This window comes from Anarhichas minor, unplaced genomic scaffold, assembly GCF_050575085.1.
Source record: "Anarhichas minor isolate MPS153535 unplaced genomic scaffold, ASM5057508v1 ptg000018l, whole genome shotgun sequence".
Lineage (NCBI taxonomy): Eukaryota > Metazoa > Chordata > Actinopteri > Perciformes > Anarhichadidae > Anarhichas > Anarhichas minor.
The window spans coordinates 8635001-8647757 of record NW_027466464.1 but is presented as its reverse complement, the minus strand read 5'-3'; the positions used below and the strand labels follow the sequence as shown (position 1 = coordinate 8647757).

General features: G+C 41.0%; 3 protein-coding genes and 1 long non-coding RNA gene across 6 annotated transcripts in view; 2 read left to right on the top strand and 2 right to left on the bottom strand.

Moving 5' to 3' along the window:
• Positions 1–209: 209 nt before the first annotated feature.
• LOC142952575 (cyclic AMP-responsive element-binding protein 1-like) lies at positions 210–5343 on the top strand. 2 transcript variants are annotated; one of them, XM_076094368.1, is made up of 8 exons: positions 210–361; positions 1315–1409; positions 1491–1637; positions 2056–2156; positions 2293–2429; positions 2657–2833; positions 2938–3091; positions 3200–5343. In XM_076094368.1, exons 2-8 carry the CDS (start codon positions 1323–1325, stop codon positions 3342–3344), a joined length of 948 nt encoding a protein of 315 aa, XP_075950483.1. In that variant the 5' UTR covers positions 210–361; positions 1315–1322; the 3' UTR covers positions 3345–5343. The 2 variants fall into 2 exon arrangements, with proteins under 2 accessions (XP_075950483.1, XP_075950484.1); XM_076094369.1 differs by lacking the exon at positions 210–361 and adding an exon at positions 369–523.
• Positions 5341–6365, bottom strand: mettl21a (methyltransferase 21A, HSPA lysine). Its single transcript, XM_076094370.1, has 3 exons — positions 6118–6365; positions 5916–6027; positions 5341–5844 (listed from the first exon to the last, which is right to left on the bottom strand). Exons 1-3 carry the CDS (start codon positions 6262–6264, stop codon positions 5447–5449), a joined length of 657 nt encoding a protein of 218 aa, XP_075950485.1. The 5' UTR covers positions 6265–6365; the 3' UTR covers positions 5341–5446.
• Positions 6366–6959: 594 nt separating this feature from the next.
• On the top strand, positions 6960–8654 carry smim11 (small integral membrane protein 11). Its single transcript, XM_076094372.1, has 3 exons — positions 6960–7097; positions 7836–8051; positions 8199–8654. Exons 1-2 carry the CDS (start codon positions 7083–7085, stop codon positions 8022–8024), a joined length of 204 nt encoding a protein of 67 aa, XP_075950487.1. The 5' UTR covers positions 6960–7082; the 3' UTR covers positions 8025–8051; positions 8199–8654.
• A 2827-nt stretch (positions 8655–11481) lies between these two features.
• LOC142952578 (uncharacterized) overlaps positions 11482–12757 on the bottom strand; it is a 4822-nt gene continuing 3546 nt past the window's right edge. For both annotated transcript variants that reach the window (XR_012954681.1, XR_012954680.1), the window contains 3 exons: positions 12719–12757; positions 12382–12452; positions 11482–11678 (listed from right to left, as the gene is read on the bottom strand). The exon at positions 12719–12757 is cut by the window's right edge and continues 126 nt beyond it. This is a non-coding gene — a long non-coding RNA (uncharacterized LOC142952578). The remainder of the gene's footprint in view (positions 11679–12381; positions 12453–12718) is intronic.

Sequence of the window (12757 nt, the reverse complement as noted above, 5' to 3'; positions counted from 1 at the left end):
TTATTATTATTATTAAGTTACTATTTAGATAAATAGAGCTGTCCGCTATTTGGATTTTAACAGATTTATGGTTTTTCATTTTGGCGCATGCTCAGATGTGTTCGAGGATCTCAAGCCGGCTATCTCCGTGGTTTTCGACCGTTAACTCGGCAGCCTTCGTCATCTTCCGGCCTTCTCCGTGCTCACTCGGGTCCTGTCGATAGAGCTGATTTTTTCGCTGTCGTCGTCTCCCTCGTCCTCCTCTCCGTGTTGTTGTTCTCGGTGACGCGACGGAGGTGTAGCCTGACGCGGTCTCTTACGTGTCGGTCTGAATAAAAGTGGAGCTCCGTAGACCCGGGAGTGACGAAGCGAGTCTGTGTTGGTAAGAGGATACGCATCCGATGTTTGCTAAACAGATAGATGGCTGCCCAAGAGAAGTTATTCGAGCCTAATATCCGCACAAAGCCAACAAAGAGATCATGGCGGCGGTGTTGCAGAGGCTCTCAAAATGAGTCAGTCTCTGCAAGGCACTACTGAGACATAGGTATTAATATGGGACTGGGCTTGAATGTTTGTTTTTCTTTTAATAAACTTGCCTAGAAATAAGTCACAGAAGCAATTGTTTATGTAAAGTTAATTCATTTTAAATGAAGGTGAAATTGAGCCAACAAATAAGTGAAAGTGGGAGAACAAACCCTAGTTACAAACATAACTGGTATACAATGCATGCAGACATTTCCCTCCATGCAGGCTCACAGCTAGCAACTTATACCGTTGTTAGTTATGCAATGTTTTATTAGTTTGGACAGTTTTATTAGCGCCACGCTACTAGACGAGCTGTTTAAAAAACAGGAAAAAAACGAGTTGAAATAGAGATTTGAGAGATGTTAAATAAATGGCGGCTAAATGTGTTCAATGCATTCAATGCATTTCTCCCGAGCTAGCTTGTTAGCATGCTAACGGAATCAATGGAGCTCATACTGCTCGAGCTAGCTAGCTACGTGCTAACTGTAGCTCCAGGCTAGCCAAGGAGTTAGCTTTAGCCTCCGGCGTTTATGGAAAGGTACATTACAGATATGTTTTTGACTCTTGAATATATCACGTGCTACATGCTTTTAAATTATGCTAATTATTTAAAATCCAATCCTTACAAATTAATTGTATGCTAGCATGTTAAGCTAAGCCACACCCTCCTTCTGCACATCAACTGTGGATCATGCACAACCTCCAGAGAGTGTTTTTGCTGCACACAACTTGATCACTGTCTGTGCTGCACAGTTCTATTTCAAGCATGATGGTGCATATCCAAATAAGGAGTCTCTTAACTTTTTGCAGATTTTTAAATGACAATGGAGGCTGGTGCAGACACACAGCAAAGTGGTGAAATAGTTGTCTCGGAGTCTGAGGCACAGCACATCACCCTGACCCAGGTAAACGCTTATCGTCACGAGTACTTGCTCCTGCTGAGAAACTGTTCACACTTCATTAAGACATGTGTGTGATGGTTACAGGCCTCCATAGCAGCAGGCCAGCTGACCACAAGTGGTTCCACTGTCACCCTAGTGCAGTTACCTAATGGTCAGACAGTCCAAGTGCACGGGGTGATCCAAGCTGCTCAGCCCTCTGTTATCCAGTCCCCACAAGTCCAGACAGTACAGGTGAGAGGACCATTTTTGGGCTTTTTACTGTGTTTTTTTACAGCACACTATAACCCTTTTTTTTTGCTTTATTGTCTAAATAATAACCAATAGTAATAACCACCTTCTAAAACATTGTAATACTAGCTAAAACTTTTTCTATTTTCTCATTTCTGTCAATGATATCCTTCACTTATGGATCCACCTTCATTGCTATATGTTTTATATATTCATGTGTCTTATTTCTGTGGTGCCAAACATTTGGCCCGTCCCACATGGGATTAGAAGACACCACTTAATTTCATGCGTCTTCCGTTCTTGCATGTACAAAGCATGTGGGGTAAAGAACACAAATCGGAGAACAACAACAACAAAACAGATTTTCTTTGTTGAGTCAGCTTTTTAATATTAGAGTATACTGACTTTTGTTCACTTGCAGATTTCAACTATTGCTGAGAGTGAGGACTCTCAGGAGTCGGTAGACAGTGTGACAGATTGTCAGAAGAGGCGAGAGATCCTGTCCAGACGACCCTCTTATAGGTCTGTGTAACATCTTATCACCAATTCATTTATTGCTTTGATGTTTTTTGACAGGTGCAGTGTAGCTGGCAAGCATCATGTGCTTCAGTCTAAACTTTTCTGAGATTTTCTCCGTGATTGTTTTTTTCATCTCCAGGAAGATCCTGAACGACTTATCGTCGGACGTTCCGGCGGTGCCTCGAATTGAGGAAGAAAAGTCAGAAGACGACGCCCCTGCCATCACCACAGTCACCATGCCCACTCCCATCTATCAGACCAGTAGTGGCCAGTACAGTGAGTACTTTTAAATACTGCGATACAGGAAGCTTGTGGTGTGTGTTGAAACACGCAGGATATCCTGCTGTCAAGCAATGCCCTTTTGCTCTTTGCAGTAGTGCTGAGTAGTGCACATCGCTGCTTCATTTAGAGACAGTTAAAAGAAAAGTCTCGGTATAATACTTTATTATTTCATTGGTTTGTATTTGAGAACATCACGATTCAAACATAATGTCCCTCTGCAGTTGCCATTACCCAGGGTGGGGCCATCCAGCTAGCCAATAACGGCACAGATGGAATGCAGGGCCTGCAGACACTGACCATGGCCAACGCGGGCCAGGGTGGTGCCACCATCCTGCAGTACGCCCAGACCACCGACGGCCAGCAGATCCTCGTGCCCAGCAACCAAGTGGTCGTACAAGGTGGGGAAATAACTCGACATACTGTTCTGCTTAAGCATACTGAATGTGAGTTTCTGTATCTCTTTATTGCAAACGCTGTGTGTTTGTCTGTCTTCGTCTGTCAGCCGCCTCTGGTGATGTCCAGGCCTATCAGATCCGTACAGCCCCCACCAGCGCCATCACTCCTGGGGTGGTCATGGCCACTTCGCCCGCACTGGGCTCCGGAGGAGGCACCGAGGAAGTCACACGCAAAAGGGAGGTCCGACTTATGAAAAACAGGTATGTGGCTGACCGTCTTCTTGATGCTGTAGTGTTGTGTTAGCCACGTATGCACGTTTAGACCTTAACCACAGACATCTACTCACACGTGGTCTTAATGTCGCACAGGGAGGCAGCCCGCGAGTGTCGCAGGAAGAAGAAGGAGTACGTCAAGTGTCTGGAGAACCGCGTGGCCGTGCTGGAGAACCAGAACAAAACCCTCATCGAGGAACTCAAAGCCCTCAAAGACTTGTACTGCCACAAATCTGAGTAGAAAGGATACCAAACTCCTGCCGGGGGCTCCACAGGTGCCCGTCTGTCCCCATGTACAGAGACTCAGCACAGAGCCATGCATCTGGATGCCACTCCCCCCTTTTCTACTCTATGGCTTTCTTTTTAAAAACTGCTGAAAAATCTGTAAAAGTGACTCACCAGGAATAGAAAGTAAAGCCTCCCACTTCAGCGGTTATGAAATGGTAATTCTGTTCCCCATGAAAGGGTGACGCAATGCTCAGAACGGATGTGGAGGACACCACAACCATACAGGGTCCTTGTGGTGAAGTGATGGAACAGACCGCGAGGCTGCGCTGTTTCGTCTTTTCGACGCCACCAAAGGGAAGTGCTCCAGTCGCTGGTGCCCGGAACAACTGGGCAACATCACCAGCAACGGGGAACTGCTCGATCTCCATCACCGATAAGGACGGAACTTTTTACCGTTTAATCTCCCCGAGACACTTGGATCATCTGGAGAGGTTTCCTCTCTGTGCAGCGTTTGTAGTTGTACTATTGCATTAACATCTGTTACTTACTAATGCTTTGAACTGTAGATGGGCTGTGTCATGGACATTTAATCTTTTAGCTGTGTTTTGTTTTATTACGTATTGGATTATCTGCTTGCATAATGCCATTGACCTTTTTTTTTTTGTTTCTTTATTTTACTTTGCCTTGATACGACCTGGACAAACGAACAAAAAAGCATACCATGATGTTGAGTTGTAACTGTGTTTTCATGTTAAATGCAGCTTTAAAGATACATGACGAAGTCATAATCTCTCAAGTGAAACATTTATGTCACAGAACATGTTGTGAGTAATGTTACTAAGGCTCATTGTTTTTGATTTCCACCAGTTTGAACACATTTAAACTGGGATTTTGATCACCTGAGCTGTTTACCGGTTTAACAGTAAACAGCTCAGGGCTGAACCGGATAGTTTGAAGCTTCATTCATAACGTCTGTTCATTCTGTTTAAACCTGGTCTATCTGCACAATTGCAGATAAAGACTAATATCAGTATTCTATTAAGTTCCAGTGGTGGACTGTTTCCGATCCGTGTGATGGAAACATTTCACTAAATATTCTTCTACATTTGTAGGCATTTAGCAACGGAAGCTTCAAATGGAAAAACTAAACATTCGGTACAGCAAATCAAACATTTGATTAAAAGCAAACAAAATTGTGCTCATGCATCAGACTATGGAAACAAAAATGGTTAAGCTACAGAGTTTGTGTAAAAAAAAAAAAAAAAAAAAAAAAACTATTTTCACTCACATTTTTGTATTATGGATTTTTAAAATCCATTTTTTAAATAAATCTGATTCATTCCTGTATTCTTTTTGAATGAAGAACAAAAATAATGAGCCTTCCATGTTTGGCAATGAAAGAAATACTTTGTCTCCATATTTTTAGGCAGATTTTGGAGACGCACGGCCCCGTCACTGGAATCATGATATTTTGGTGAACGGAACGTCAACACAGTTCCTGCAGTTTGTATTCTGAGGTATCAGGATATGTAGTGGAGTCTCCAAATTCCGTTTATAGGATTACAAAGTTCCATGCGCACTTTCCTTGCACACACAATCCTACCACACTGCACACGGTTTAAAGATCTCATGCACCACATACAGGCAACGCCTGCTGTTACAAGGTGCCTCTAAGATTTTACTTTTCAACGTTATTGGCGTCAAATCTCACCAAGTACGACTCGGTTGCACCATTCAAACGCTGCAGCAGGATTGTAAAGTGTGACCAAATCAAAAAAGACTTCACAGTGAGCAAAAATATCTTCATCATAGTGGAATGCCATGTATTGTTTTTATGGATTCTATATATAGTCATGACAGTATGCCTTTTTTTTTTTTTTTATGTTGCTTTTCATTAATTTTGTATTCACAATTTCTAAATGTCAGCACCAACTTGTACAGTGCATTGGGTTAGAGCTATTCAAATATTACATTTTTGGCAGCTGTTAATAAATGTGTTTCTGGTAATCTTTGATGTTTGTTAAAACATTTTTATTTGATTCGTATGCAAACAAAAAAAACTAAATTATTACAACTAAGAAGCCAGTCAAACTGAATGGTTAGGACACCCAGTCGTCACAAATCCTCTCTGGGGGGCAGTTTACAGGATTTATACACATGGATGTCCCTTTGTTTCTCATAGTAGACCTCTTCGACCCTGAACCGCTGCCTCAGCATGCTCAAGAAGTTTGTATCCCGCTTGTAGCGGATCTTGCAGGCCAGGAACACCACGGTGGTGTCCGAACACAGGTGCTCCAGAGTCTGCAGCAGCGGCACAAAGGTGTCCTCCAGGTACACGATGTCTGCCCCCAGCACCAGATCGAATCCCCCGGCCGGGTAACGTTCAAGGCCCTCGCCCCAGCTCAGCTCAGACACGACCACGGACCCCTGGGAGTCCGTGGGCAGGTTGGCCTTCACGTTGGCAGAAAGGAAGTCCAGGGCAGGCTCTCTGTCAGTGATGGTCACTTTGGCACCTGGAAAGGTGAAGAATTCATTTGCATGTGTGTGTTTACGCGCATGTCTCACAAGTGGACAGTACACTCACCCATCAGGGCTGCAACGATGCCCACCAGTCCAGTGCCAGCTCCCAGTTCAATGACCCCTTTCCCCTTTAACTCCAACTTCCCCATCTCCAGGTACATGCACATGACGACTGCCTGCAAAAACAGACGCAACAACACACATTCAATGACGTGCGTAATAACGACGGTCGTAAACGTCGCCACAGGTTTGTCCCGCTTACCTACCGCATCCCACACAACTGCTGCTACCCCGAGCTTCTTCCAGTCCTGGGCGAGACGGAGGTCGTGGTCGGCGAACCGAAACTGTGCTGATGAATTGTGGAGTTTTGAAAGAGCGGGTAGCGGATTCTCTACGTACGGAACTAGAGCCATGCTGCGTAATGAGTAGAAACTACACTATCTGGCATAGCTATGCGCTTATTGTTTGACCCGAGTGTTCATGCGCAGTGCGGTTCTTCTTCGTTGAGGATTTAAGGTATTTTACTTTCTTTTTTTACCGACTCATTACTGCCATCTTCTGGCATGTTCTTCAATGTCCATTGCTAATTTCAGGTCGTTCCATGGTCTATTTTTGTTCTCCAAAATGTACTTCTAACGTTATTCAGTTGCCAACAATTGGGTGTGGATTATTTGGGGATTTGGTGAAAACAAATCTTGCTTGATTTGTCCTTACTGTGTTTGGACTTTGTAATGAGTAATTATCTTTAAATATATATTATTTATTATTGTAAAATATACATTTTGTATTTTAATCCCAGTGCTAGAACCTTCAAGCAGGTGCTAGTATGTGTATCATATACACCAGTTATGATGCATTCAAGTTCAATGGGAGTAATCCGAATACATAGCATAATTAAAAAAGAAACATTAAAATCAATAGTTCAATTAAAAATAAATACAGTTTACGATACATTTCATACCTGAGCTCAACTTTATCACCGCCAAGTGCATATATATTAAAGCCACAATGAATGATCAACACGTAAAAAAATTTGAGTCCATACGTTACGTGAATGCAGCACTGGTGACGTCGAACGGAGACTAGCCTTTCGATTGGCCAGTTACTACAAGCCCTGCCTTCTGCTTTTCGATTGGCCGGTCACTACAAGCCCCGCCTTCGTCAGAGGAGCTTTAATACCTCTCCGGGCTGTCACGTTAAACAAGAAACGTCAACACTCCAGACTCCAAAAATGATCAACTGGAAGGTAAATAAACTCAACTGTAATCTTTTATAGATATATAATGTCTGTTTTGTTATTTGCGTAATAGCTGTTGCGCAGTTGGGTCCTCTGTGATAAAGCAAGGTTGTCTCAGCTGTCACTAGCACAATGCTAACGTTGCTACAGCGTTATTCGTCACAAACTTCACATTTAAGTTAGCTAACTACATAATAAATATAAGTTACGGCTAAACAATGTGTGTGACTGTCTTGTTGTCTCTATTTCCTTCATATGTGTCTGTTGTGTGAGTAACATGTTTTTAAATGTATCATATGGTGTCTAAAATTGTCAATTATTTTGATTAAAGTTTTGGCAGCGAATACTGTGTACATGACTTGTTCCAAGTTTACCCAGAATGCAACATGGTATGCAGCTGCTTCTCTCTTTCACACACCACCTCCTCTCTATGTAACTAAATGAACTTCCACCTCCCATTTTGACAGCTGAGGAGAGAGAGAGAGACACACACACACACACACACAGAGAGATCTCCAGGATCCCTGAATGTTCCACAACCCCCCCCCCCCCCCTCTTTTTTTTCCATTTCTCATTGAGTTGTCATAAGTCGGCTTTCTCTCGGAGGCAAAAGTGACTCTTGTGTGTCCTGTAATCATTGATAAAGTAGAAGAAAAACCAAGTTGCTGTTTCCTCGACAGGCATGTGCTTTGTGTTTGTGTTGTTGTCTGGAGGCAGAATCCTCAAACATATTCTGTCCATCCTCAGGTTTTGGACAATGTCCCCCTCCTCCTGTACATCCTGGCCCTGAAGACGCTGCTGCTGTGTTTGGCGTTCGCCGGGGTTAAGATCTACCAAAGTAGGAAAATAGACAAGGCGCTGAAGAAGGAGCAAGAGGAGAAGAGGAGGCTAGCCGAGCAGACCCAGGAGCTCTTAGACAACAAGAAGGAGAACTGAGCAGAGGAGAGAAGCTGCTGTACAGAGGTACTGCACTGTACCTAGACATAACATATCTGTTCAATAGGTATATTAACGCTTAGCACTGCTAGCTGCATGAACACGGACACGTGATGTATAACATGTATCAGTGGTATTGACAGGTTATTGATTCTCTCACTTACTCTTCTCCAGGGAAACATGTGCCTGACCTGAAGAAGGGGCCACCTGCTCCACATATGAGCAGGATGTCGGGTTTACAACAAGAGGACCTTCCTGTGCGTCAGGAAAATGTTTGTAGTTCTGGTATCATTTTTGCGGTGTCACTGAAGCGAGACTGGGGTGAGGAACGTATTAGTTGATTTTAAACTGAAATGAACTCTGTAAATGCTCATACAGCATCCACTTGTCATTTCACGAACAACCACTCCTTTCTGGGGCTCATCTTCTGCCTTGTTTATACTCGTATCTGTCCGTCTCCACATTTGATTAAGCATCACTTTGTACACCGGAATAGTGGATGGGAGTCAGAACTGCCTATTTTTAAGAATACAGCATTGTATTTATTCTGTAATATTCATTGTAAATTGTGAACCAACTTTGTGTCAAACTTTTGTAATGATATTAAATGGTTTGTTCCACATGCTATAATGTTGTCCTGACTTCATTTCCCAGAATTCCCTCCTACGGTATGGTAATGCGAAATAAATGTAAGATAGATAGATATATATATATATATATATCCTGTTTTATTATCAACTTAATTACTCCTTTTTTTTTTTCACACGTGTATATTTATTCGTTCCTGTTTTTTTAAATGTTATTAGAGTCAATTTATATATTATTTATACATTAATGTATTTATACTTAAGTAATTTTTCATTCTACATAGTCAAGTTATTTTACATATTAAGATTTTACACACAAAATAGATGATCAGTACATATAATACGATGCATTATTACTTGTAAAACTGAATATTTATAGTTCATTTGAGCTGCTGCAGCGTCACACATTCTTCTGAAAAAATAAACTATCACTCTTCTCTATAAAGCTCCTTCAGTTTTCAGAATCAGAATCAGAACCGTTTATCGTCAATGTATGTAACATACCGTACAAGGAATTTGTCATGGCAGGTGGTGCATAACATTAGACAATAACATTGAACAACAATCTCTCTTTTGTTGTTAGTGTTTCAAATGTGTGGAGGAAACAGACTGGACCTTCCTGAAACACAGTTAGGGTTTCATCCTTTCACCTCATGTTGTCACGCATCACTAGTGTCAGCACTTTCACTCAAATCACTGCACCTCACAAGGAGCGAGCTCATGAGCTCAGGTCTTCTGAGCAGTCTGCTAACTGACTGAGCTATTTGGTCACACCGCCTTCACTCAGCTCTTAAACACAGAAAACCTCTGGAACAAAACTAACATTTAAGCTACTTTACAACAATGAGAGATTGCTCTGCACATTTACAAATAAAACACCAGATCACATTATGAATCATCTTCAGCTCTGGTGTCTCTAATCGGTGGTGGAAACAGACCGGACCTTCCTGGACCAGAGATGGATTTGATCCCTTCTCCTCAGGGTGCCACGCGTCACTCACTGTCAGCTGCTTATCTCGGTGAGCTATCGCTGAAGCTCGAGGCCCACCCATCTGTTCTGGGATTTGTTCTTCACACTTCTGAAAATCACATTCCCAGCCCGCGAGTCGAGAACCGGGCAACATGTGAAAACCAGGAATCCAAACCGCTTGAACATCTATGACGCTTTTAACCCTAACCCTAACCCTAACCCTAACCTATACTAAGTACACAATGTAAAATATGCAAAAATGTAAAGAAACACAAGGTTTGATAAGATACAACATTATATACACAGTTAGTAAGAATTATTTAATGAATAATTTAGAATAAATATTTAAAAATAATTATTTAGATATTAATATTGGATGTTTACGACATACTATACTGTAAGTTTAGTAAACTTACTATAGTTTACTTAGTATAGGTTAGGGTTAATATCCTAATGTATCCTTAATATATATAATATTAATATCTAAATAATTATTTTATAATATAATATTTTATAATATTATAATATTTCTTTTAATATTTATTCTAAATTATTTATTAAATAATTCTTACTAACTGTGTATATAATGTTGTATTTTATCAAACCTTGTGTTTCTTTGTATTTTTACATGTTTTACATTGTGTACTTCGTATAGGTTAGGGTTAGGGTTAGGGTTCAAAGCGTCATAGATGGTCAAGCGGTTTGGATTCCTGGTTTTTCATGCGGCCCGGTTCTCGACTCGCGGGCTGGGAATGTGATTTTCAGAAGTGTGAAGAACAAATCCCAGAACAGATGTGTGGGCCTCGAGCTTCAGGGATAGCTCACCAAGATAAGCAGCTGACAGTGAGTGACGCATGACACCCTGAGGAGAAAGGATCAAATCCATCTCTGGTTCAGGAAGGTCCGGTCTGTTTCCACCACAGATTAGAGACACCAGAGCTGAAGATGATTCATAATGTGATCTGGTGTTTTATTTGTAAATGTGCAGAACAATCTCTCATTGTTGTAAAGTAGCTTAAATGTTAGTTTTGTTCCAGAGGTTTTCTGTGTTTAAGAGCTGAGTGAAGGCGGTGTGACCAAATAGCTCAGTCAGTTAGCAGACTGCTCAGAAGACCTGAGCTCATGAGCTCGCTCCTTGTGAGGTGCAGTGATTTTTGAGTGAAAGTGCTGACACTAGTGATGCGTGACAACATGAGGTGAAAGGATGAAACCCTAACTGTGTTTCAGGAAGGTCCAGTCTGTTTCCTCCACACATTTGAAACACTAACAACAAAACTGAAGGAGCTTTATAGAGAAGAGTGATGGTTTATTTTAGCAGCAGGATGTGTGACGCTGCAGCAGCTCAGCGTGTCAGATCCGATGGCTCAGGGTGATAGAGGACTGATCAGGAGTCTGGAGGTTGTGGGCTCCATCCCGTGGCGCGGTGAATTTTAAGGTCCAACACCCAAGATGAGGAAGTCAAATACTCTATGAAGATGTACGACTTGACATAAGTGAGGCTGGGTTATGAGTGACTGGAGGTTATGAGTTTGTACCTTCAGTAATGCGTTACATCTTAAGGTCAACCAGTCAAAACAGAGGAGACAAATATGCAATGAACCAGACACAAGTGTCAGATCAGATAGCTTGAGGTGATAGATGACTGCTTAGAAGACAGGAGGTTGTGGGTTCAATCCTTATGTGGTGCAGTGACTTTTGAGGTCAAACAGCCAAAGAAAGAAGTCAAATATAGCAAGAGAAGAGGTCAAAGCGTGAGTGACGTGATGGTGAGGTTACACAGTTCCCGGTTTGGATCGCGCTGACCCGGGTTCGCTCCTCACCTATGTGAGGACATCAATGTCCACTACCCCGGGGGTCGAGACGTCCGTCTCCTCCCGGGTTTTCAGAGAAATGAACGGTGTGGGTTATGGAAATGCTTTTATTAAAAATTTAGCTGCATAGCAAATTTTCAAAATTTGATCCACCCCCCACTCTCTATTTTAGATCTCAGAGTAACCGCACAGCAGCGGAAGAAGACCCACGTCTTCTTCCGCTGCTGTGCGGTTAAGAGAAGAAACCCCGTCGTCCTCAGGTCTGGTCTGGAAAGTCTGCACTCATCTGAGGAGACAAGAAGAGAAGGACGTTAGAAAATACATCACATACATGTATAACAATAAAGGTTATCAACGTTTTCATGATTGAGTACAAACTATATTAGTTTATTTTTATGAAACTATACTGTGACTTTTAAAATACTTTGAATGAACTATCTATATTATACTACAAAATTACATTTTATAACAAACTAATATTTTTGATGATATATTAAACTGACTTTTTTATGATATTTTATTAATATTTGTATTGCATACTATACTATGGTATTTGTATGATATTACCATGAAATTTGACATGACGTGACATTTTTATGCCTCTTTTATAGAATACTAAACTAAAACTTTTGACATACTATGATTTAAAAAAGAAAATCTGAAAATATTTATGCAAAACTACATTATTATGTTTTACATTACATACCATATCTAGATGTTATGACATTTTAATACATACTAAATTTGACTTTTTTTCTGAAATAATATAGTTTGACTTTGTTATGACATACTATACTACGGTATGTTTTGTTCTTTTTATGGCATATTATACTAGACTTTTTTGTTATTTTTTCATGACATACTATATTAATTTATTTCACTATTTTATGGCATACTATACTCCAATGTTTATTGATTTTATGTTATTTTATGAAACACGATACGATGACATTTCTATGAATACTACTAAAGTTTGACTTGATATTTACCAAATGTTTGTTTCAAGCGCTGCAGTTCTCGTCTCCTCCAGAAGCTTCAAGTCTCTTTGTTCATTCAGCAGCTTGGACCAGAAACAGAGAAGAGAAAACACCAACATTTATAACAGTATTCAGACTTTTGATTATTACTCGTTGTTGTTAGATAGCATGTAAGCTAAGAGCTCATCCACAGGTGGCATTGATTACCTGACGATAACACTAGCAGAAACTAGAACAAAGTGGATATAATACACCATATACCTCAGTAATCTAAAATAAACGACTCGAATCATTCGGTTAAATTTGACCGACGTGTCGTTTATTTATTCGTCCCAAAAAGCCAACTTACCAACTATACAGACGTTAGCGTAACTCTGTAAGCTAGCTA

What these genes read in the sequence shown, in the direction of transcription:
- LOC142952575 (XM_076094368.1), top strand. Translation starts at nt 1,323, where the DNA reads ATGACAATGGAGGCTGGTGCAGACACACAGCAAAGTGGTGAAATAGTT. An exon ending in CACAAGTCCAGACAGTACAG is followed by an intron (nt 1,638 to 2,055) that starts GTGAGAGGACCA and finishes GTTCACTTGCAG; the next exon opens with ATTTCAACTATTGCTGAGAG. An exon ending in GTCCGACTTATGAAAAACAG is followed by an intron (nt 3,092 to 3,199) that starts GTATGTGGCTGA and finishes AATGTCGCACAG; the next exon opens with GGAGGCAGCCCGCGAGTGTC.
- mettl21a (XM_076094370.1), bottom strand. Translation starts at nt 6,264, where the DNA reads ATGGCTCTAGTTCCGTACGTAGAGAATCCGCTACCCGCTCTTTCAAAA. An exon ending in CAGCAGTTGTGTGGGATGCG is followed by an intron (nt 6,028 to 6,117) that starts GTAGGTAAGCGG and finishes CTGTTTTTGCAG; the next exon opens with GCAGTCGTCATGTGCATGTA. An exon ending in CATCGTTGCAGCCCTGATGG is followed by an intron (nt 5,845 to 5,915) that starts GTGAGTGTACTG and finishes TCACCTTTCCAG; the next exon opens with GTGCCAAAGTGACCATCACT.